Source organism: Hydra vulgaris, chromosome 15 (assembly GCF_038396675.1).
Source record: "Hydra vulgaris chromosome 15, alternate assembly HydraT2T_AEP".
NCBI lineage: Eukaryota > Metazoa > Cnidaria > Hydrozoa > Anthoathecata > Hydridae > Hydra > Hydra vulgaris.
The window spans coordinates 18,089,820-18,115,000 of NC_088934.1; the positions used below are offsets into that span (position 1 = coordinate 18,089,820).

Below are 25,181 nucleotides of genomic sequence, written 5' to 3' on the forward strand. Positions count from 1 at the left end.
AATGGTTAGGAGATGGTTAATGGTTAGCTTCATCGCTCTGCATTCCATCGCCTTTTTGTGGGCTTTTTTTTATATTTACTGCTCACTGCTGAGGTTTTTATTTGATAATACACAAAGAAGCTTTGTTTATGATTTTCATTTTTATTGCAGGTACATAAGAAACTTTATCAGGATGTATTTTCATAATTGTAATTTCATTCATTGGTAAAACTGTAATTTCATTCATTGGTAAACTGATGACTTTAAAATGATAAAACTTAGGTTGTTAAAAAAAGGCATGGAAAAGCTTTAAAGGTTTTTTGATTCCATTTTTTTTTCAGATGTTAATGGAAGTTTGATTAATAATTTTGAAAGAATGTATGGAATATTGCAAAATAGAATCTTATATTATATTTCTATAAACAATGGCTACTAATTAAACAATCATTTCTACAATATAACTTCATAAACTTGCATAATACTCTAACTGATTTTTTAATCTTATAAAAGGTGCTTTTTTAAAAACTCCATGTTAATTTGATAGAAGTTAAAAAAATTTTTAATAACTGAATGCTGTTATCATTGCTACTAGACTACTACTACTACATCGCTACAATCCACAACTGCAACACATAACTTTTTTTGATTCAGTTTTCCATTGTAGATGTTTCATTTTCAATTTTTATTCCTGAATAAATTAATTTTATTTTCATTAAAGTGTTTGATGACCAAAACAAACCCTCAGTTACAATCAAAGCTGGTATTGAAGGCACTATACAACTTGGGCAAACAGATGATGTTGTTCTCAAAAATGTATTCTTAGAATTAGAATTTGGAGCAACTAATAACAAAATTTCTTTAAATTGCGAATTTCATATTAAATATGGTGTTAATGGAGATGAAAATAAAAGTTTGCTTAAAATTAAAGGTTTTTTTTTTTTCTTTTAATTTTTACATCAGTTTTTATATTATTTTATATTTATATTACTGTGAAAAAATGGGTTGTTTTTATTGTTTTGTCATTTTAACATTTTTGTTTTTAACCAAAAAAAATTTGCTGCGATGATTTAGGTTTTTTGAGAAAAAATTATTATCATTTTATAAAACTAATTTAAAATTCAAATCTCCTTGAAAACATGATAAACTATATACCAGAGATGGCCAAATAGTGGCTAGCAAGCTGCATGTGGCTCTGAGAATGTTTTTGTTTTTTTTGTCTTTTTTCACATCTTCGCTTCCCACAAGGCTGCAAGCAACCACTATAAGAGTTGGAAATTACTGGAAGAGAAAAGATGAGGTTTGTAGAGCAAGATAACGATTGACAGACGACTTTAAAGATTGGAAATTATATGAATCAGGAAAGCAAGATGAAGGAAGCGAATTCCAAAGAACTGATGTTCAATGAAAAAAACTATATATCTACTAAAACTAAAAAATAAGAGTTTTTGGAGAATCCTCATTAGGAGATAATAGAATAAGTTGCCTAGTCATAGCAACAGAGACACAAGCAAAACCCATGCACTGTGTCAAGAAGATCCAGCGCTTAACATCCTAAACTGGAAACATTGTATTAAAAATATATCTGTGCCAGTCTAATAGATGAAGAAGGGGTGCAAGGCTGGTCAACAGATAGAATCTGTTTACCCTTAAAGTCTTTGCCTCGGAGGCCTTCTACAAGACAATGTAATTGGGACTTGCCACCAATGTTATTGGGGCTCGCAATGTAATTGGGGCTCACAAGTAACATCCAGCTCTTTTTAAAAGTTTTATGAACTAGTATTATACATGGCCATAGAACATGTTGTTTCAAAAATGGATAAAGCAAAGGGTGCAATAATGCAATTCACAACAAAAATTGAAGATGATAACAGATTATTTCATGGTGATTGGGCAGAAAAATACAAATTTATTGAAAAAGAAAATAGACCTATGTGTTTAATTTGCAATACACAACTTGCTCATAATAAAACATGTAATGTTAAATTTCACTATGAAACAAAACACGTATTTTTCTGAGGAATACCCATTAAATTCATGTCATAGAAAAAACAAAAATGATTTGCTCAAAACAATATTAAAAAATCAGCAAATAAATATTTCATCTTCCAGCAAAGAATCAAATATTACAACAGAAGCAAGTTTTAATATAGCTTGGAATATTGTGGATTAATAAGGTTTAACCATCTTTACACAGATGGAGAATTTGTAAAACAAAATTTTTTAGAAGTGATTTCAGTTTTAGATCCTAATAATAATAAAATTCAAAGGTTAATTTCAAATATTTCTTTTTCTCAACATACAACCCAAAGAAGAATATTTGAGATTAGTGTTGAAGTTGAACAGCATTTATCTTATAAGAAAAATATAAGTTTTAGCAGTATACTTTTTTTAAAATAACATACTGCTAAAACTTATGCTTATATATTATTAAAAATTTCCAGAAATTTCCAGGATTACACAATATATCATAGAGTCACAGCAATCATTTAAATACAGTTCATGAATGGTCACAGATTTTGCATTATTTCCATCATGGATTATATATATATATATATATATATATATATATATATATATATATATATATATATATATATATATATATATATATATATATATATATATATATATATATATATATATATTCAGAAGAGAGTTTTTTTTACAAGACTTCCTACTGCCAATCTTTCCTCCAAATTAGGCTTCAGACACAGGAGAATTGCTCAGAAGGTTTTAATGGCTCAGTATTAGCAAACAAACCATGTAATTTAGGTAAAGCTTAAATTTGTTGAAAAGTATTTTTTTCTATTTGCAACTACTTGACATTGTTTTAGCACCCTAAGATGACCTATTAAGTTGGGTTTTCATTGCTTCAGGGAAAATTTATCTAAAATGCAGTGAGTTTGCAATAGGAAAATGTGAATATAATTATCGACAGTCAATCACAGGTGTTTGCATTTTGAGGAAACTGATAAACTTATGGAACAAGACAGGATTTGCAACGCATTCAATCATACCAAACAAACAGAACATGGTTATACAAAATGACTTTTCTGCACAATAGAATAACATAAAGTTAATGAATATGAAGAAAGCATTATGAAAAATAAAAATTCAGATACCAAAAAAAACTTAAACTTTAACAGTAAAAAAATTTTAATAAGCAGATGGCAGTTTAGCAACAAAGTTTTGACATCACTCTATTTTTTCAGGTGGAGTTAGATTTGATAAATGGTTGATTAGCAACAAAGTTTAGACATTTTATTTTTTTTTCAGTAGATTCTTTTTCTTCTTCGGTTAACTCTTGCTTCCAATCTTTCTTGGAAACCGTATATCAAATGCATTGCAAAATTAACATTAAGATTGCATCTCTTTATTGTGCCCACCACTTTCTTATTCTGAATTCTATTCTTTATCTATATAAATCTCAAATTCGTCCTTGTTTGGAAAACTGGCCATAACTGGAGCAATATTTGAATGATGCCCTTACTCTTTCAGACAAGGTGCAAAAACGCATTGTAAACATAGTTGGGCATGATCTTGCAGCCAACCGCCAATCATTGTTGCATTGTTGTAATGTTTTTTTTCTTTCTCTGTTTCATAAATACTATAATTGGCGCTGCTCTAAAGAGCTAGTGTCTCCTGTGCCATCTACTAAAATTCATTATCGTGTTACTCCTCATTCAATTAAGTCTCATCCTTTTTCTGTGACTGCTCCTAAGTCCAACAAAAACTCTTATTTCTTAATTTTTTTACCTCAAACATCAGTTCTTTGGAATTTGCTTCCTTCATTTTTCCTTTCCTGATTCATATAATTTGCAATCTTTTAAGTCGTTTTTCAATTGTTATCTTGCTCTACAATCTTTCATTCTCTTCCAGTAACTTCCAACTCTAATAGTGGTTAATACTCTAATACTCCTGCATTCAATTAAGTCTTATCTTTTTACTGTGACTGTTCCTAAGTGTTCCTAAAAATTCTTTTTTGTCTAGTTTTTTTCCTCTAACATCAGTTCTTTGGAATTCTCTCCCTTCATCTTGTTTTCCTGATTCATATAACTTGCAATCTTTTAAGTCATCTTCCAGTAACTTCCAACTTTAATAGTGGTTACTTGCAGCCTTGTTGGAAGTGAAGATCTTTAAAATAAATAAGTAAATTTCACAAATATTTTTGAAGTTTGTTGTTAAAAAAAATAAACAAAAATAAAATATTGTTCTTTTTAGTTTTGTAAATTTTTTTTTTTTTTTTGTACAGGTTTTATTATGCTTGATTTAAGTGGGCAGTTAAAAATTGGTGGCAGTATGGATGGAATAGTTAAAAAACCATTTGACATACAATGGCTTGCATTTGATAAGCTTAGATTAAACCTAGGGCTTGATCTCAAGACTGGTCTTCCATCTATAGGTATTTATGTTGATTGACAATAATGTAAATTTTACTTTAAAAAGTTTTGTTAATAAGTTAGTTTCAATAATTCATTATTGAAAATACTTATAGAAATGGGTGCAGAAATTTGGCTAGGAAAAATTACGGATGATGAGCTTCCAAGTGGAAATACTCCTGTCTTGTTTAAGTTTTATGGTGCTTTTGGCATTAATGCAGCAAAACCCACAGAATGTTTTTTTTATGCTCGTAGCTTTGGATCAAATTTAACTATTAAAAATGTTTTAGAAGCAATTGGTAGTAAAACAGAACTACCTTCAATGGTTGCAGAAAGTGGTTTTGTTGATGAAATTAAATTTTCTGTGAGTTTTTATACAGAAGGTAATTGTTACTTTATAACAAAAATTACAGTCTCTTGCAAAAGTTTAAAATCAGTTAAGTATTTTTTAGGTAAATCCATAATTTTTTGAAAATAACATACATAAATGACATACACACAGCTAAAATTTAATTTATGTTATATACATACACATGTATGTATTTTAATGTAAATTAAATCTTAGCTTTGTGTATGTCATTTTCAATAAATTATGGATTTACCTAAAAAGTACTAAACTAATTCTAAACTTTTACAAGAGAATGTAATTGCTTGATTGTTTTAATTTTCTTTACTTAAGCTTTTAATGTTCTATTGTATATTAAAAGTTTTACAAAATTTGATGATGTTAAAAATTACTTAAAAAGTCAGGCTAAAAGATTATTCTCACTATACTGAAGTTTAGTTTTCATTTCAATAAAATTCAAAGGTCACACTTATTAAATAATTTGGCTTAAGCAACTAGATATTTGATAAAACTGATGATTTATTTGCTATTTTGAGGAAATATCAAAATTGAAAATACCATACACTAAGATTTTTTTTTTTGACGGGGGGAGGGGAGGGGGGTGAAAAATCTTAAAAACCATCAATAACAGCTAGCTTCACAACACATGGTATCATTGCTTTTTTCTAAATTATCTTTTTTTTTTGTGTATTTTTAATACACAAAAAAAAAGAGATTTTAATGAATATTTAATTTAAAAAATTAAATATTCAATGAAATTTGAGTGTGGGGGGTGAGCACCCTCTCCCCTTCAGATTTCTAATGTTTTTTCCATTAAACAGTATATTAGTAAAGTTGTTAATAAACTTACATTTTATTTGTAAAATATCTTATAAGGTATATTGTTTGTTGTTTCTGTATTCCAAAAATATTTTTATATTGTCCATAAAATGCTTAACGTAAATTTTCAAAGGATAAAAAAACCACAACCAATTCTTTTTAATAGAATTTAGCATATATAACAAATAAAACTGGCAATCAAAAAATATATAACAAATAAAACCGTAGCCAAAAACATGCATGGCATGTTTTTGGTTTTGGTAATTCGTCAACAATTGCTAATTTATGAGCAAGCATTTTAGCCACTAAATAACTTAATGCACTCGTTAACAGAAGAAATCAAAAGAAGTTAGCATTGTATTTCAAAAGTTAAAGTTTAGCAAAAGAGGAAACTAACTATGCTATACTTATAACTATACTTATAAGTTACATATTTTCTAATAAATTTTTAAAAAACTTGAAATTTTTAGAAAATATTTTTAGAAGATCTATTCTAAGAGTATACATTTTATTTTGCCAAATATTTTGTAAGATCGCTATTTTAGCAATCCTAAAATTAAACTATAGTATCATTCAGTCTATTGTGAATTGTATTACTATATAATTTTTTAAATTCTTTAAATTTATACCATTATTTACATTTCATTTTATTAAACATACTTGTCGTATAAGCAACACTTGTAAGGAAGACAGCATGAATTTTCTGGTTAAACTGTCTTTTTCTGCAGTGCTCTATGACAAAACAATTAGGTCTTCTTAGTGCAACTCAGTAAGTTGCACTAAGAAGACCTAATTGATTTAACTCAATAATAATAAAAAAAATTTAAAACCTTAATAAGTAATGATAATAAAAAATATCTCTGTTTATTACTTGTAATAAACTAAAATAGATTGCCATTCAAATTATAACTTATATTGGATACAAAAACAATCCATTACCGCAACGCAATCTAAAACTTAAATTAGACTTAAAGAATTTAAATGAAATTAGAGAAAAAAACACTTTTTTTGTTTCCTCTAATTTAATTTTGCTAAAAAAAATGTGTTGAGCGTATTATAATTCAATATATAAACTTTTGCATTAAAAATTCATTGAAACTTCGGGATCACAAATGGTCAGCATATTCAGAATCAAATCATGCATTTAGGATAAGTATGGAATCTATTGTTAAATGTATTTTGAAATAAGTCAGTCTCCATTATCGGAATAAAAAAACAAAGGATCAAGCTCTACCAATACTTAAAGAGATTGTGAATCTGAATTTTCCTTATGCTAATTAAAGGAGTCATTGCAAAATCAAAGATTCTTAATGATTAGTTGAAGAAAGTTGAATTGAATATTTTAGAAGCTTAGGTGGTTGTATTGTCTACAATACAATCTCTTGAATAAAATCGAAAAAATCGATTTGATGTGCTTCGTTAAATCATTTCCGCAATTAAAGTATGTAGCAAGTATAAAATGCTAGCAATTAAAGAACATTTTGCAAATATGCAAAGTTGTTAAAAATATTTCTGTTCCACTATTTATGATGTTAGGTTTGGTTCATTAATTTTGTTAGCATCATAAAAAGAAGAAGACAATATAGATCTTGACATTGTTGCTAAAAAAGAGGTCTATAACAACACATAGATACATACAACTGCAGTAACTGATTATGAAGTTTTGTGTTTTTTACATTAATTTTGTTGTTGTTTGTATATGCTTTTTAAAATCTAAAAATTTCATTTTCGTTGAAAAATTTATATAATCTTTCAGAAATCATTTATTTTACTTCTTTTAGCAGTTCCTTGTTGCAGGTAATAAAATAAGAATATAATAATGATTTTAAAACTTTTATTAAAAACTGTTACAAAAAATAGTTTATTTTGATGTCTAATTGACGTAACTTTAAAATCATCTTTCTGATTTGATGATTTTTTTTATCTTAATTAAATTTTTATCTTTAAAATAAAATTATTTTATATATTATTAATTAAATATAATTAAATAAATATATTTAAAGATAATTAAAGATATACAATATATACATATATATATATATATATATATATATATATATATATATATATATATATATATATATATATATATATATATATATATATATATATATATATTAGAGGTATGACTAAAATTTTTTTTTGGCAATTTTTGGTTTCCCATGCCACTATGAGAAATTACATTTTAAAAATTACATGGAGAAATTACATTTTAAAACTGGAAATACCATTTGAAGTGTTAAATCTTAAAAAAGTTCACACCCCTAAGCTGAAAACTGTTTTCTCCCATCTACACTATGAGTCATAAAAAAACATGCCACTGAACTTTCTACCATAACTTTGTCAAATTTGGTCTGATGCCTAACAAAATTTCAGGTTTTGTTAAGAATTGAATTGCAGAAAAACATTTGTCTGATGGCGACCCAATTCTAAAAACTGACTGTGCACGAACACTCCAAACTTCAACAACAGAAAAATTGTCTGATTTCTTATATAGAAGTTAAAATTAGTTTAAAAATTTTAGGTTGAAACAATAAAAAAAAATTTAAAAAGTAATATTTTATATTAGTCAAGTATTGTTCTTGTTCTCTACTTGAAGAAGACACCATTTTTAAAATCGGTTCACAATGAGCAAAGTTATTGCAATAAGTTCATTGGCATGTTTTTTTTATGACTCATAGTGTATCTATTGTTAGATACAGAACAGTTTAAGGTATCACAGCTTCAGTTTATTGCTGGTGTGATTTTGCTAAATGTATGCATTCTTATTGCATAATCTTTCATATTATATATTATATTTGTTATCATCACCTAACTTTTGATATTTTATAAACTTCTTTTGATAACCTAAACTCATAAGATTTGTTTATTTGTAGATAATTAAATTTACACTTAAATTATAATTCGACAAGACTATAGTCAAGATGTCTAAAAATAGTCTTCCTTCAGATTTGAATAAGAAACTATGGGAATCAAATTTGGTGAGGTTTAAACAGCCAAGAATTCAAGAAAGTATGCAAAGATTGTTGACAGTCTTGATCAAATGAACAAAATGCCAACAGAACAGCATATCCTGGACAGATTTAAGTGTTTGGCTGCAAATGTGAAAAGTAGACAGGAGAGAGTTGTAATAGTGGTCAAAGAAGTAAAAATCTTCCAATTCAAAAAGGCAAATCTACAGTGGAAAGAAAAATTGAGAATGTACTAAACAGTATGAAAAAGACAGCAGAAAACCAGTAACGCAAGACTTTACCAACTTGTTCAACGTAACTGATGAAAATGGAGAATGGTTGTGCCAGGAAGATAAAGCCTTCTATAATCTTCAGATGTCAACAAATGGTAGAGCTGGCTACTGCACCACAATTGAAGATACACAAGGAGTTCATCCTAGAAAACTAAAGTTGATTAAGCAAAAAGTCAGTCAAGATACTAAGGATGATTTAAGCAGTTAAGATGAAGAACATTTTAGCACTGAAAAAGAAAAACAAGATTCTGACAGTGGTTCTCAAGATTCAGAGGCTCCAACAACATGTAAAAGACAAAAAACTGATTATCCAATAAATTTGGTGACAAAAGCAAAACTGAGTTCAAGAAAAGCACACACAGTCTGCAAAACTCTTGCAAAAGATGGAATTTCTAATCCAACTCCAAGTCAAAGTGGTGTTTACAAAGCTACAATGAAAGCAGGAGAAAAATTAAAAGAACATTTTATTGAAACTCTAAGAAAAGAAAACTGGAGCTTGCACTTTGATGGGAAGCACATAAAGAATACAAAGTACCAGGTTGTAGTTCTAAAAAATGAAAATAGAGAAGTTAAACTAGCAGTTCTTGCACTGATCAATGGAAAAGGTGAAACAATATTCAATGGAATAAAAACTGTGCTTGATGAATATAAGCTATGGCCTGCAATTAAGTTAATAATTTCTGATATAACCTCTGCAAATACAGGAAAATCTGTTGGGGCAGTCACACTACTACAGAAGCATTTTGTTAAGCTTGGATTAGACAAACCTCTTTATATTGGATGCCAGCATCATGTTCTTGATACATTACTAAAACATGTGATTAATGATTATTTTGAAGCAGCAACAACTTCGCCTAATCTCAATTATTGGTTCATTAGCAGAATAACAGAAGAGTACCAGCAACTGAAAGCATCTTTTGATAATTCTGGAGATGCTCTGAAGAAAGAAGAAATTGTTTGGAGAGATGATATGGCTTTTCTTCATCACTTGATCACTTGTTACAGACAGTTTAAGAAAACAGGATGCTTCCTAAAGTAAATTTCAGAACTTTGCCAAATATAAGCAATGCAAGATGGAATAGCCAAGCAATCTATGCTTTGCTAGTTTATATTTTACTTCCAGAATTTCGACAGTCAGCCGAAGATCAGTCATCATGTGACTTTATTAGTGGCACGTGGAGTGACATCTGGTTTTCTGGTCAGGTTTATAATCAGGATAACAACAATAATTTGGCAGCCGTTTGCAAAGATCACTCAATGGCAATAAAGACTTTAAGGACTTTTTGGTCGGTTGAGCTGACTCCAATCCCAACTTAAAGGTCAAACATTTGTGCTGAATGTGCAATTAAAGTTCTGCAGGATTTACTTCCATTGTGCAAAAGTATTGAAAAAATTAACATTAAATTTCTTTTGACAAATGAACACTAAAACCTGTATGTTTGTAATTCTGATTAAAAAAAACCATTTTGTACAATGTATAATTGTATATATTTTTATAAATTTGAATAAGGGGGTGACATTTTTTTAATGTTGACACTTGCCATTGGATTTTTCTTGATCTTTGCATTAAAACTCCACAAAAAATAACATGGGGATAGGGTCTTTAAAAATTGTCATATCCCTAATATATATATATATATATATATATATATATATATATATATATATATATATATATATATATATATATATATATATATATATATATATATATATATATATATATATATATATATATATATATATATATATATATATATATATATATATATATAAATATATATATATATATATATATATATATAATATATATATATATATATATATATATATATATATATATATATATATATATATATATATATATATATATATATATATATATATATATATATATATATATAGATGTAATGCTATGACTTTGTGAAAGACAGAAGAAGTCGAGTAACATAAATAGCTTAAAAAAAGCGAATACATATTGCACTGGATGTTAGAATGTACGAATTATACAATTAATCAGTTACAAATAATTAATTTGAACATATTAAAACATAAGAAAGTTTGACATTTTATATATATTTTTGCTTGTGGGTTTAAATAAAAATAAAACGTAATGTAATGCAGCAAAACTAACTTTATTTTTTTTGTGTGTGCAAAGTAACCAATTGAGACAAAGCTATTTTACAATAAAAATAAAATAAAAGGTGATAATTAGCAATACGGCAATCATAACCAAATATATACTGAAAGACTTTTATTTATTTTTAAATAAAATACTAAAAAAATAAACTTCATTATGAATACAATCAAGTTTATTTACTTAGTATTTTATTAAAAATTAGAGAATGTTACTAATTGAAACCATTTGAGTTGTAGCTTAAAATACAAATGTTTAATTGTTTATATCTTTAAAAAGACAACAGAAAGATTGAATTGTTTTTTTCTTTTGTTTATAATTTGTTATAATTGATTGTTATTTTTTTTATTTATTTGTTTATTACTAAAAATTTTAGTTATTTAAAATTTTAAAAAGTATGAAATGATTTAAAATGTTTTATTTATTTATTAAATGTATTTTCAGTAACTAGTACTTTTTTTTTTTTTTTTTTTTTTTGTAGATTACATACATAAGCCTTTTTTTAGTAATTTTTAAACAGGTTTGTCAATATTGTTTTTTAAATGTTTTTGAAAAAATAACAGGTTTTAGATATGTATAGCAGTGTGCTCAAGTGATTGCACATCATTCCTGATCTCCTCTTTTTGAGTATGTGCATCAATTGAAACTCTAGCATCAACTAAAACAGTCACACATATGAAATTAAGACGCAATAGAAAATAGATTAAGATAAATTCAAAAAACTAGAAAATTAGAAAAAAATAAAAATAAAAAGTTAGCTTTTTTACTCATTACTATGTATTTGATTAAATTTACTCAAATACATAGGTAAAGATCCCCCCCCCCCTCTCCCACAAATAATTTTTTTAATATTCAAATTTTCTCCTAGACCTCTAAAATTGGTTGTTTTTAATTAATCAATGTTTAATAAAAAAAATAGCCTCCTTAACTGTATAAGGCCCCGGCAGACTTTGGGTAGGTGAATACATTAAAAAAGTCATACCTTGTACACCTCTATTTTATATATTTTATAGTTTTATTTTTATTTTCTCATACTGGTTTCTACTTAAGGGTTAAACTTTTTTGACTAAAGCACTTTGATAGTGATTTTTAACAATATTAATATTATTTTAATTTTGAACTCATGCTAAAAGATTTAACATTTTGAACTAATGCTAAAACATTTAATGTTTTGAATTTTTTTTTAACTTGTTATAAATATGTTTATTGTTTTAATTGAAAAATAAGAATAGAAATATTTGAATTTTAAATAAAAATAAAAATATTTGAGTTTTAACAATATGAAAACTTTTTTTTATGGCATTTTTTTTTCATCAAAGTATTTTTTTTATTATTATAGAGAAACGAATAGAGGAGTTTGACTTTTCTATATCACCTGGTGTCATGTTTAAAGGAAAAATTTCAATATTGGGTTATATTATTGAATGTGACTTGAGGTTTGATCATATTAAAAGAGAATTTTTATTGGATGCAAAGTTTGATCCCATAGATGATTGGGGATCAGGTAAGAAATTTATATACATTTTTTTCTATATCTAAGAGTTTATTTTTATATGCATTTAAAAGTAATAATCTTAAAAAGTAGGGCACAAAATGGCATCATTATTATTATGTGAAACAATCTAATATATATTTATGCATTTACTGTAATATAATGTCATAGGTTAATTGTTGTCAAAAGGTGCAAAAACTATTTGAAGTACCAAGATTACCATGCATGTTTAACAAAAAGAAAGGTTATTGTTGTTGTATAAGATTTTTTTATTCAAAGATGCGTGTGTGTGTATATATATATATATATATATATATATATATATATATATATATATATATATATACATACATATGTATATATATATATACACACACTGTGGAATAAGGTTGATTGCTTAAAATAGTCATAAAAGAGAGCTTCAGTATATAAATCAACTGAAGCTTTGGGTTTCAATACAGGCAGACATCATGTATCTTTTAAAGGCAAATTATACCTGGTAAAAAAAAAAAAATTTTCTTCATTATTTTTCTTATTTTATGTTTTTCTAAAAAATTTTGGTTTACACTTCACTTGCACACTTGCATATTTCTCATAATTTGATTTCTCCATTAGACAGAGTGTGTCAATTTTGGATTTTTTTCAAGAAAAAAATTGAGGAGTTACTGAAATTTGCAGAATTTCATGGACAATCTAATTATGGCTTTAAAATTTAAATTAAAAATTATTTTGCTAAGGGGGTTTGACTTTTTATATTTCAATAAAATTTTGAACTGGTTTTTTAAAGAAACTTAGTTTTTATTTAAACATTAATAATCTTTTTTTACTTTGTTTGATAAATATCAGTTAGGATTTCAATATTAGACTTTGAATTCAAATCTCAATACGCATGTTAATTTAAAACTAAAATTAAATTAGTTTATAATTATTAAAATATTTTTCAATGTATTTTAAATACAGTTCGTCCTAACATCGCATAATAATTTCATTGGTATTGATGTTAGAAATACTGCAAGATATTTTTATAAACCCAAGTTGTTTCAATAAATATTATAAATTTAATACTAAAACATTTGTGTCAAACTTGCAAGGTCTTGTTTACTATTATTTTTAGGCATTACCTTTCTACTCACCTCTTGAGTTCAAACAACTCCTCTCTTTTCATGAGTGTACACCCTACTTACGGCTTCAGTAACTTGCTTTACGCAATGTTCAACAGATTGTTCATGACATGGCCAAATCGGCACTTGCATAGGATTTGATAAAAACACATTAATTTCAGAAGTTGTTAGAGAGGTAGTTGAGACTGGTTCATAAACCGGTTACTCCCATAACATCAGGTCTACCAATTTTTCAGCATTAAAGTTCAGAACAGGAGTTTTTCTTGGTCTTGTTGAAGAATCACTTTTTTGTTGATCTTCATTTCTGGTATCTCTAATATCTTTTATCTCATTATTAGCTACACTACTATCTTCTTCAGTATTAGAACACAACAATTTTTGCAGTATACACTCACCAAAATAAAACTAAGCTGATCTTTGAATAGAGGGTGATACTATTTTAATGATGACTTCTTTTTAAAATTGAGTTGCTTCAGCTGGTAAAGTACATGTAGCTTTAATCCAAAAATGTTCAACTTTGATCTTAAACCAACAAGGAAAATAAACACCCACAATGTACTCAGTGATAGACCTTAAATTTTCTAAATCTTTATGTTGAATTCCATGTTTAGAGATCCATATTCTACAGATTCTACAAATCCTGTTAGCAGTAGTTGATCATCTTGAATGTGAATCAAACCCAATTTGTAATAAATGGCAAAAACAACTTTATAACCCTAAAATTGATCAAATCATTTGAAGTCATGAAAATTGACAAGTCATTTACTATTTTTTATCAAGAGAATTAAGTGGATTACAAGTTTAATTAGTTTCAAATACTGGATTTATATCTAGATCTGTAGCCAGATCAAACATGGACCCAAAAACTCCAAACCATTTATTGTTAGATTTTGTTTGACTAAAATTGGTTGGTCTAAATTGGTTATAAGATGCCTCAGTGGCAACTCATTTGTATGGAGTTGATATATAAGACAAACAAGTTTTTTTCCTAATTTTATTTCTGTATGTTTGATGACTCCACCCTCCCAACCAGTGTTAACATTTGTAGAGTCTCCACCAACAGATAGTAAAGAATTGTCAATACCTCTCTCAGTCAACCATTCAACAATTTTATTTGCTGTAATCTTTGAATGTTTAATACTTTTTGTTGCTTTCTCAGGAGTAAAGTGAAATAAATATTTTTCTCCAGGTTCCATACAAACAGAGAAATGTTTTTCTTTCACAGTTACTGGAAATTTTGCATTTAAGCTATCAAGTTAAATCCAAAAATATTTCACTTCACTTCTCCACATTTCACTTCTCCACTTTTTGCTATTTTGTTAAAATTCTTATTAAGATCAGAAAAATTTTTTCTTGCGCTTTAGAAACTTTATTATGATTAATAACTAACTTTGTATCATCAAATGTGCTTTTTATCATAAGTGTTGCTGTAGCAATTGCAGACATCCCATATCTAGGTTTGGAGAATTTACATATTTTGAATAGAAAATCATTATTAACTAAGTTAATATCTATATCTATATATATATATGTATATATATATATATATATATATATATATATATATATATATATATTTTTTTAAGTATAAATACATAATTGATAAATGAATTTATTTTTAAAAAATTACACCTTATGCTATTTATACCTATGTGTGAAATATCCAAAGTATTGTAACACTTTTTTTTTCTGATGTTTTCTCTAGCACTAGAGGTAATTCTACATTAGTAATGCCATCATTGTCATCAGTTAATCTCATCTGACTCGATTTTTTTTAATTAAAATAACATTACTGTTTTTATTCTCAAAACATTTTTCTCAATCTTTTCTTAGTAATCTTTTGAACTGTTTCCTGGTTTCAATGTTATCAGGTAACCCAATTTGAAGCATGCTAACAGTTCCAGTTTTAACTCTTTAAAAATATATAAACTTAACATAAATGTTTGATGGTATTTTGTACTCTTTGATACATTTGCATTTATAATAAACTTCTTTATCACAATCAACAAAACAAATAATATCATCACATTTTACAATTAGACATTTGCATACTAGTATATCAAAAAGTTTATCAAGCTTTTCTTTAAAGTTCATTATTTGTTTAACTCCTTTTTTCCTTGGACAAGCTAGTGCTGAAGCATCGTTCCACAGCATCACTATTTTATCACAAATTGTTATATCAGTAGTTAATTTAGGTGATGTAAATTCCAAATTTGCACTTGACCACTGGTGTAATAAAGCTGGAAATATATCATTGGCCATCTCTTCTACAGGATAATTTCTTTTTGTCTGTAAAACATTTTAAGAAAATTTTTTATTGTTTAGAAATATAAAAAAAAAATTTTTAATGTTATAAGAATGAAAGTAATTGAGTAAAAGTTCTTAAATTTATACTTGACAATATACAGTTAACAGTTATTTACTTATTGCAGCAATAAAAAAATAATTTACTGACCATCATTAAGATAAAAAATATGATTTAGCAAACTTTTTTGAGAAATAGAATGTTATTTTATGCATTTATTACAAAATTTTAAAAATAGTTTATACATATTAAGTTAAATAAATTTTTTATTAAAAAATGTAACTTTGTTTTGTTGTTAAAAGTTTATTTCTTTACGGATAGTATTGTCCGGTAATGTTGTTAATATGTTTAAAAGAAAACAAAAACCGTTTATACTTTCATAAAAAAGGCTAATCACCTAGGTAAATATTTTTCTGATTTAAAAAGTTTAATCAGATTTGGATTCTCCAAAAAATTTTGCAACTTTTACTAATATCATAAATTTTATTAAACCCTTTTTTTAAAAAAATTCTGAAATTGACACGATTAGACATGGTTTGAGCAATTTCTTTCATTAAATAAGTTTATATCATCTGAAATGCACTGACCTTTTCTACTTCTACTTTTTCTACTTCTATCACTTCTACTTCAACCTTTTTTTTCTGCCAAATTGATGCTCAATCATCTGCACCTTTACACTCGTTTTTTATTTATTTTTTTTTTAGTATAATTTCAGACAATAATAAAACCGCATGGATTGATGTGCATCAGGGTTCAATAAATGAACCCTGACGCACACCAACCTTTTCTTTAAAACTATCGCTTCTTCAATTTTTTGATTGTTGTTGTAACATTTTCATACATAGCCATAATAACTGTTGTCAGCCATTTTTCAATAAATTCTCTCTTGGAATCTGTTTAATGTTCTTAAGATCAACAAACTGCTTCTGCAGATCTTTTTTCTTTTTAATTGTTTCTAAAATGTTCGTTATAAGGTCTTCTTTATTAATTTTTTGCCTTTCTTTCCTTCAAATCATTTTTGATTTATATTCATGAAAAAATAATAATAAAATCAAATTCAAATAAAATAATAAAGATTTGACGCCCACTGAACACCAACATCTTTAGATATCTTCAACACCTCAACCAATGCATCAGCAAACTTCCCTAACAATCATTCCCGAAAAGATTAGCAGACTTCTTTAATGGAGCTTAATATATTCACTTAACTACAGTTATTCAGCTCTTCTTTTAATTCTAGTTACTTTAATATACCTTCTCCAGCAACATCTCTATTTTATTTATGTATCATTATTTTTCAAGTTTCTTCTTGAACAACACCAATATTTACAAGCAACCATTTTTTTGATAACTCTGAACAATGCTTACTCTACTCCTTTTAATCAGCCATCTCTTAAAAATTCTGTTTTTGTTGCTTTGCATTGTTTCTGCTTGTTTTTGTCCTTTACTAATGAATACAAGTATGTTCTTTCTTTTTTTTTTTTGGTATGTGTTTTTGTAAAATTTCTTTTATGACAACTTTACTCACTTTTAGATTCCACCCCCCTGGTTGTATGTGTCTCTGTGTAGTTTTGCTCTTTTGCATACTTCATCAGATGCTTTTTGAAAGATATTCTTTATGTTTTGCCATATACTTTCCGCATTTATTTATAATTGATTTCCGCACTTTAATTTTTTCTCACTGATTATGTGCATTATCCTCTTTCAGCTTCCAAAATCCACAATGACAAAAATTTCTTTTTTTTTTTACATTTTGCAATCAGACTTTGTTCCACTATCTCTTTTTAATTATTGCATTTTATTTAATTTTTGATTATTGCATTGTATTGTTAATTATTGTGCTGCATTGTTGATTATTGCTTTGTATTGTTGATTATTGCATTGTATTGTTAATTATTGTGTTGTATTGTTGATTATTGCATTGCGCTGTTGATTATTGCATTGTATTGTTGATTATTGTGTTGTATTGTTGATTATTGTGTTATATTGTTTATTATTGTGTTGTTTTGTTGATGTGAATTATTCAAAGGTGAGGAAACACTAGCATGCTTTGACTGTATGTTTATATATGACAACGACATGGGTAAAACCAAAGTTAACCTTTTTTTATTTTGAGAAAAGTCTATTTTTGTGTTTAAAGATATTTTGTTTATATGAATTTATTATTTGCACAGGTTTGATTAAACTTTATCGATCGGCTGAAGACCTCACAAATGGACCAGTTTTTTATCTAAAATTGGTTTTAGATCCTTTTAATCTTGATGTCTGTATAAAAGGGTATATAAACATATTAGGAATAGCTGCTGGCATTAATATAAAAATCACTGACCAATCATTTTCATTCTTAGTAACTGGTAACCTATGGGGTGTTTTGAATATGTCAATAGCTGTGAGTGCTTCATACAGCAATTCAAAATTACAAGCCTTTTGCGTAAGTTTATAGTTGAATATGTCTAATATCTTTTAACTATATATATATATATATATATATATATATATATATATATATATATATATATATATATATGTGTGTATATATATATATATATGTATATATATATGTATATATATATATATGTATATATATATGTATATATCTATATATATATATATATCTATATATATATATATATATATGTATATATATATATATATATATATATATATATATATATATATATGTATATATATATATATATATATATATATATATATATATATATATATATATATATATAGTAGAGTTCCGTTAACTCGGACTTTGAGCAGGTATTTATATTTTGTCCCACTTAGCGAATGTCCAAGTTAAGCAAAGCTCTTGGTATATTTATTTATTTTTTTGTAATTCACTTCCCCAAGGCCAAGAAGGCCACTACAGATGAGGAGGCTACTTGTAGTTATAACCCTCTCTAAACTCTATAACTCCGAAACACGAACCTTGACAAACAAGGCCGCTGCGCAGAGAAACAAGTTGAGCGCAGTACTACCAGGGACATGGTGGGAATCGAATATATAGAGAATTCAAGGAGAATTGAAAATTTGTCCATCTTGGTAAAAGTCTGACTTATCCATATATATATATATATATATATATATATATATATATATATATATATATATATATATATATATATATATATATATATATATATATATATATATGTCAATTGATTATATATCAATTGATTTGCAATGTTTTTTAAGTAATTTTTTAAGAATAACTTTTTTACAAAAGAAGTTTTTTTTTTTTTTTTAATCTTTATTTCATTAAACTTCTTTTAAGTACCCTCATGACATACTTTAAAAAAAATTTTGGTAAGTTGTGGTAATTTGAGGGGATCTCTAATTTTTCAATTCAAGTTTGGGCTGGAATACATTGTTCAATCCATAAAAGTTTACTTATTTGAATTGACACATGTAGAAACAATTTTCTGGGCATGTTACAACTTTAAACTGAAAAAATAAAGTTTTTGAATGCATATCTTTATCCCTTATAAATGATGCACATTAAAATATTTTTAGCCTAATTAAGTTTATGTTTTAGTTTGAAGGATGTGTTGGTTTGGACATAATAAAAATTGTGTCAGAATCTGCAAAAGAATCTGTTGAAGCTGCACAGAAAAAAGCAAATGCTGTTTTTGAGCTAGCAAAAAAAACTTTAGAGAAAGCAGAAAAAGATGTTGAAGAAGTAAAAAAAAAAATTGAATCTTGGGAAGCGGGTCAGTATTTTTTACTGTGTATTAGTAATTTCCATTTTATTAAGAAAAAATTTTAAAATTAATTAAAATTTTAAAATTTAAAAATAGGAATTTGAATTTTTTAAATAATAAAATTCATTGAATAAATCATTTAATGGTAACTCATTTAATATATTGCAGCTAATAGCAAGACTAAGGTTGTTGACGGGTACCCATGCTCCCAGGTACTCATCCATTGATTAATGCATTGTCAGCATTACCAAATGATGTATAACATTTGGGTTTATGCTAATGATGGATAACATTTGATAAGTTTAAAAATCATTTTGTTCATTTGATATAGTTTAAAGTTATTAATCGTAATATAACAGTTTAACAATATTAACTTGGTATGTGAAAGAAGATCTTGTTGTTGAAAATTGCAATAGATACAATTTGTTTATTGCCATCAGAATTTCTGAAAACAATGAACATAATGTTCGGAAAGTTGTTTGAGTTTCTGATTGAGAAACCCACTTATTGTTCCTCATGTTATGTAGAATTTTTTTCTCTAAATCAGAACTCCTCCAACTTGTTTATTAGTTTGTCTCTCAGACAAAACTCATTCAAAACCTGGAAGATGGAAAATACAGTTACCTTGAAGCTCATTAAAAGAAATCCGAATTTCAGATAAACAAATTATATTTTAAATGTTTTTAGTTTCTTTTTAAAATGGTATTTGGTTTGGTTGAAGATAAACTATTTGAAAATTAAATTACTTTTTTACAGTGTGGATTAAAAGTTTATACAACTATAATATTTTACAAAAAAACCATTCATCAATTTGTTACCAATGAATGGTTTGTCAAAACTAGTTGTTGTTATTTCTTCTTCATACTTTACTTTTAAAATAATTGCAATAAAATCATATTAATTTTGTTGAAAAAACAAATGGATAAAATATCTAAAGTGTGGTTTTATGCAGACCGAATCGATAAGAACAACATTAAGTGGAAAGTCATATTGATGACATCTACCTTTGGCATTTGAAACATTGGACTAGTATTTCTAAACCATAGTTGTAATTTGTAAACATTTAATAAAACTTAGATAAAAGTGAAAAAGAACAACTCTAAATAAATGACATCATTAAATAGAAATGTTTTTGTTGACTGTTAAAAGTACACATTTATAAAACTTTTATATAAAATTTTGTTGATTATAAAAAATCCCTAAGTACCTGCCTACTTTATTAATAGGTACCTGAGTAGATCTTTCCACAATTTTTGATGGCCCTAGACAAGACACCAAAAGTATAACATTTAGTAGATGTTTATGTATATATATACATATATTGAGCAATGATAAGTGTTTTGAAGTATTGTAGTCTTACTATAAAGGCTAAAAAACATTTTTCACTAAGAATAATTTTTTATATACTTATGCTTTTATTAATCTTATGTACTCAGTCAAATGCAATTTGGTGTTGATAATGGCGCACTGCCTAACAGTGCAAATTTTTTAGTCTCTACAAGCTTTTGATAGAAGTTTAGGTATAATACAGACAAGTGTTTCTCAAAACATAACTGATTTAAGATATAAAAGTGTAAGTTTACAAACAGACTTTTTCTAATGAAGAATTTAGCTCAATGGTAAATGCTAATATGTGTTATGCTACCTGACTATCCCTTACTAAGATAATAGTCAAAAACTTTTCTTAACCTTTTCTAAAAATGTTTCAACAATATCTTAGTTTTGAAATTTTTAAATTAAAACCAATCAAGCACACTCCACAGGCTCTAAATTGCAACCTTGTTAATATAAAAATCTCTCTTTTATTTTAGCAAGCATGGGTTACATAATGCAAGTCACTAGTTACTTTAGAATTAAACTCTACATAAGAAAAAGTTTGTCTGTATGTGGGTTACTTGAAAAAACTTGTTTTCAAAATATTGGATAAAAAAAAGAAAGTAAAATTATACAAATTTGAAAACCTATAGCATATACAATTTTAAGGACATGGTACATACAGTTTTAAGAACATGGTACATACAGTTTTAAGGACATATTACATACAGTTTTAAGGACATGATACATACAGTTTTAAGGACATGATACATACGGTTTTAAGGACATGGTACATCAACCCTCGGTTGGTACATACAGTTCAAAAAAAATGTTTACAGCTTTGACAACTTTACTTATTTTCAATTTTTTTTTTTTTTTTAAAAAGTTCTCTGAATTTTGCATTTAAATATAAACTCAATTAAATTAAAATGCATCACTAAAATCAAACTTGTATTAGATTCAAATTTAATAAATGAAATAAAACTGATAAATATAAAAAAAATCTGTGTGCAACCATTATGTTGCTATAAAAATGTCATTATTTGTCTTAAAATTTAATTTTACATTTATGTAGAATTTATTTATAGACGAATGGTTTTTTATAATAAAAGGTTTGTCCACAGGTTGACATCACAATTAAAAAATGTAAATGAATTTCAAACTATTACAGTCTTGAAGTCACAAAATGCTAATGAACTTCCAAAACTCTAGATTTCAGGAATAATAGAGACTCTAGGACATTGGACCTGGCATCCCCAGTTTTATACATTAATGTTAATTAAAATATTTAATTTAATTAAAATTAAAATTTAGATGATTTATTTTTTATGTAATAAATTGTTTGTTTGTTGATTTATTGGCTAATTTATTTACTTATTATTTATAATTTTTTTATTTTAGGAATTGAAAAATATAAAGAACAATTAGAAAATAGAAAAAAACAAATTAATGAGGAAATGGAAAAACTAAAAGCAGATTGTGGTCCTAAATGTGGAACAGGTGAAATAGAAGTGTAATGGCTTTGAAATTACACTATTTAACTTAATTTATATACATTTTTGTGTGTGTGCATATTATATATATATATATATATATATATATATATATATATATACATATATATATATATATATACACATATATATAAATATATATATATATATATATAGACATTTTTATATATATATACATATATATATATATATATATATATATATATATATATATATATATATACATATATATATATATATATATATATATATATATATATATATATATATATATATATATATGTATATATATATATATATATATGTGTGTATATATATATATATATATATATATATATATATATATATATATATATATAAACAGGAAATATGTATATATGTATATATATATACATATATATACACATTATATATATGTATATATATATATATATATATATATATATATATATATATATATATATATATATATATATATATATATATATATATATATATATATATATATACATATATATACAAAACAATCGGTTTAAGATTTTTTTTCGTCAATATTTCAGTTCACTGTCAGATCAGGTTATCCTGCTACTGGTAACATGTAACCCAGTACAATCTGCTTCATGTCCTGCTGCCTTGTAGGATGAGCCTTTTTTAGGCAAAGGCCAGGAGATGCCAACTCCAACTTAAAACACCCCTGCGTTTGGGCTCTTGGTTGAGTAAAGGCTACAGATAGTGTCTCAATGAAAATACTTATCTTGGGCAGATGTTAAATGCATCCAGCTACTGTCTTGTAGAAGGCCTCCTAGGCAAAGACTTAAGGGTTAAACAGATTCTATCGGTTGACCAGCCTTGCACCCCTTCTTCATATATTAGGCTGGCACAGATGTATTTTTAATACATTGTTTCCAGTTTAAGATGTTGAATGCTGGATCTTCTTGACTCGATGCATGGGTTTTACTTGTGTCTCTGTTTTTATGACTAGGCAACTCATTCTATTATCTCCTAATGAGGGTACAGATCAAAAATTCAGTTTTATGGTTCTGAGGCCGGCTGGCATATTTACATACTCCACAAGGCGATAGCACACATGCGCCCACGCACGATTTTTCGTACTTTTTTATAAAGAAACATATTTTTAAATTACTTTAAATTTATTTTTAAAAAAATTTTATTTTAAAAGAAATTTATTTTAAAAGAAAAGTTGAATGTAATTAATGCCCTTCTCCATGACTTTTGGCGTTTGCTCTATCTTGGGATATATTTAAAGCCAAATTTCATTATTTTTATTTCAATTTCAATTTCATTAAGATTTATTGCTTTCAATGAAAAATAAATATTCTAATTATGAGTTTCAAATTTTTTTTTTGTTTTAGTAATATAGTCAGAAAGAAAACAATATATAGGTACAGTAAGTACTTCTTCAAAAATTTAAAAATATGTTTCTTTATAAAAAAGTACGAAAAATCGTGCGCGGGCGCATGTGTGCTATCGCCTTGTGGAGTATGTAAATATGCGGCCGGCTGGTAGTCAGGTTTCCCATTCTCTGTGGTAGCTCTTAGAGAGGCTGATTTCATCAGCAACTGAAAAATATCAAAGTATTAACAGTGCCATGTTGCCCATGGATGGTGTCCCTGTTTGTACTTTTTGTGTGCATTGCCAAGGCCACGTTTAGAGCCTTTTGTTATGGCTTAGGGTTTATTAATAGTACTGAGGCAATTGCTTGGGCTATAAAACAGTGCACTGAGTACTATCTATGCTTTGAGTCAAGTTCTTTAACAAATCTAAAAATGAATAAAGTACCAAAAACAATAAAACACAAAAAACCATCATCATCACCAAGTTCTCCAAACCTATCATTCACTAATATTCGTGGTCTTCGAAGTAACTTTTCTTCTGTTGAGCCTTATCTCTTGCAAAGTTCACCTGACCTACTTACTCTGCTCTAAAGAGCCAGTGTCTCTTGTGTCATCTATTAAAATTCATTCTCATGTTACTCCTCATTCAATTAAGTTTCATCCTTTATATTAATATATATATATATATATATATATATATATATATATATATATATATATATATATATATATATATATATATATATATATATATATATAGTATATATACTTCCAACAAGTATGTATATATATATATGCATATATATATATATATATGCATATATATATATATATGCATATATATATATATATACATATATATATATATATATATATATATATATATATATATATATATATATATATATATATATATATATATATATATATATATATATATATATATATATGTATGCATACATATATATACATATATATATATATATATATATATATATATATATATATATATATATATATATATATATATATATATATATATATATATATATATATATATATATATATATATCCAGTTTAAAGACTTCAAATTTCAACCTGGTATCCGGTATGCATTCAGTTTTGTTTTTAATTTTTTTAATGTTACCTAAAAATTAATATTTTTTGAGAAAATTTGCTTTTTCTAGAAGGGCTTCATTAGAAAAATGTCTTCATCAGACAGTAAAACTACCCATTAAGATCATGGTGTAGAGTGCAATATCTCATATTGCACCCACACCACAAAGTAATCCAGCAATAAAAAATGTCATTGAGGTATTACCATGGCCAGAAATTCCCCTAAAATGAATCATAATGAGTCACTTTAGGATTAACCTAAGGCTAAAATTCATGAAGTGCCAATAACCAACAAATTAGTCCTCATAAAATTTAATTAATGTGTGGTTTGGGTCTAATTAATGCATGGA

At 26.3% G+C, this 25,181-nt stretch overlaps 1 protein-coding gene across 1 annotated transcript in view; it reads left to right on the plus strand.

The window, feature by feature from the left end:
* LOC136092363 (uncharacterized) overlaps positions 1-25,181 on the plus strand; it is a 122,596-nt gene that overhangs the window by 67,585 nt on the left and 29,830 nt on the right. Inside the window, exons 14-20 of the mRNA XM_065820429.1 lie at positions 698-907; positions 4,232-4,381; positions 4,475-4,741; positions 12,244-12,408; positions 17,997-18,253; positions 19,367-19,541; positions 22,248-22,346. Coding sequence (XP_065676501.1) covers positions 698-907; positions 4,232-4,381; positions 4,475-4,741; positions 12,244-12,408; positions 17,997-18,253; positions 19,367-19,541; positions 22,248-22,346 — 1,323 coding nt within the window. The remainder of the gene's footprint in view (positions 1-697; positions 908-4,231; positions 4,382-4,474; positions 4,742-12,243; positions 12,409-17,996; positions 18,254-19,366; positions 19,542-22,247; positions 22,347-25,181) is intronic.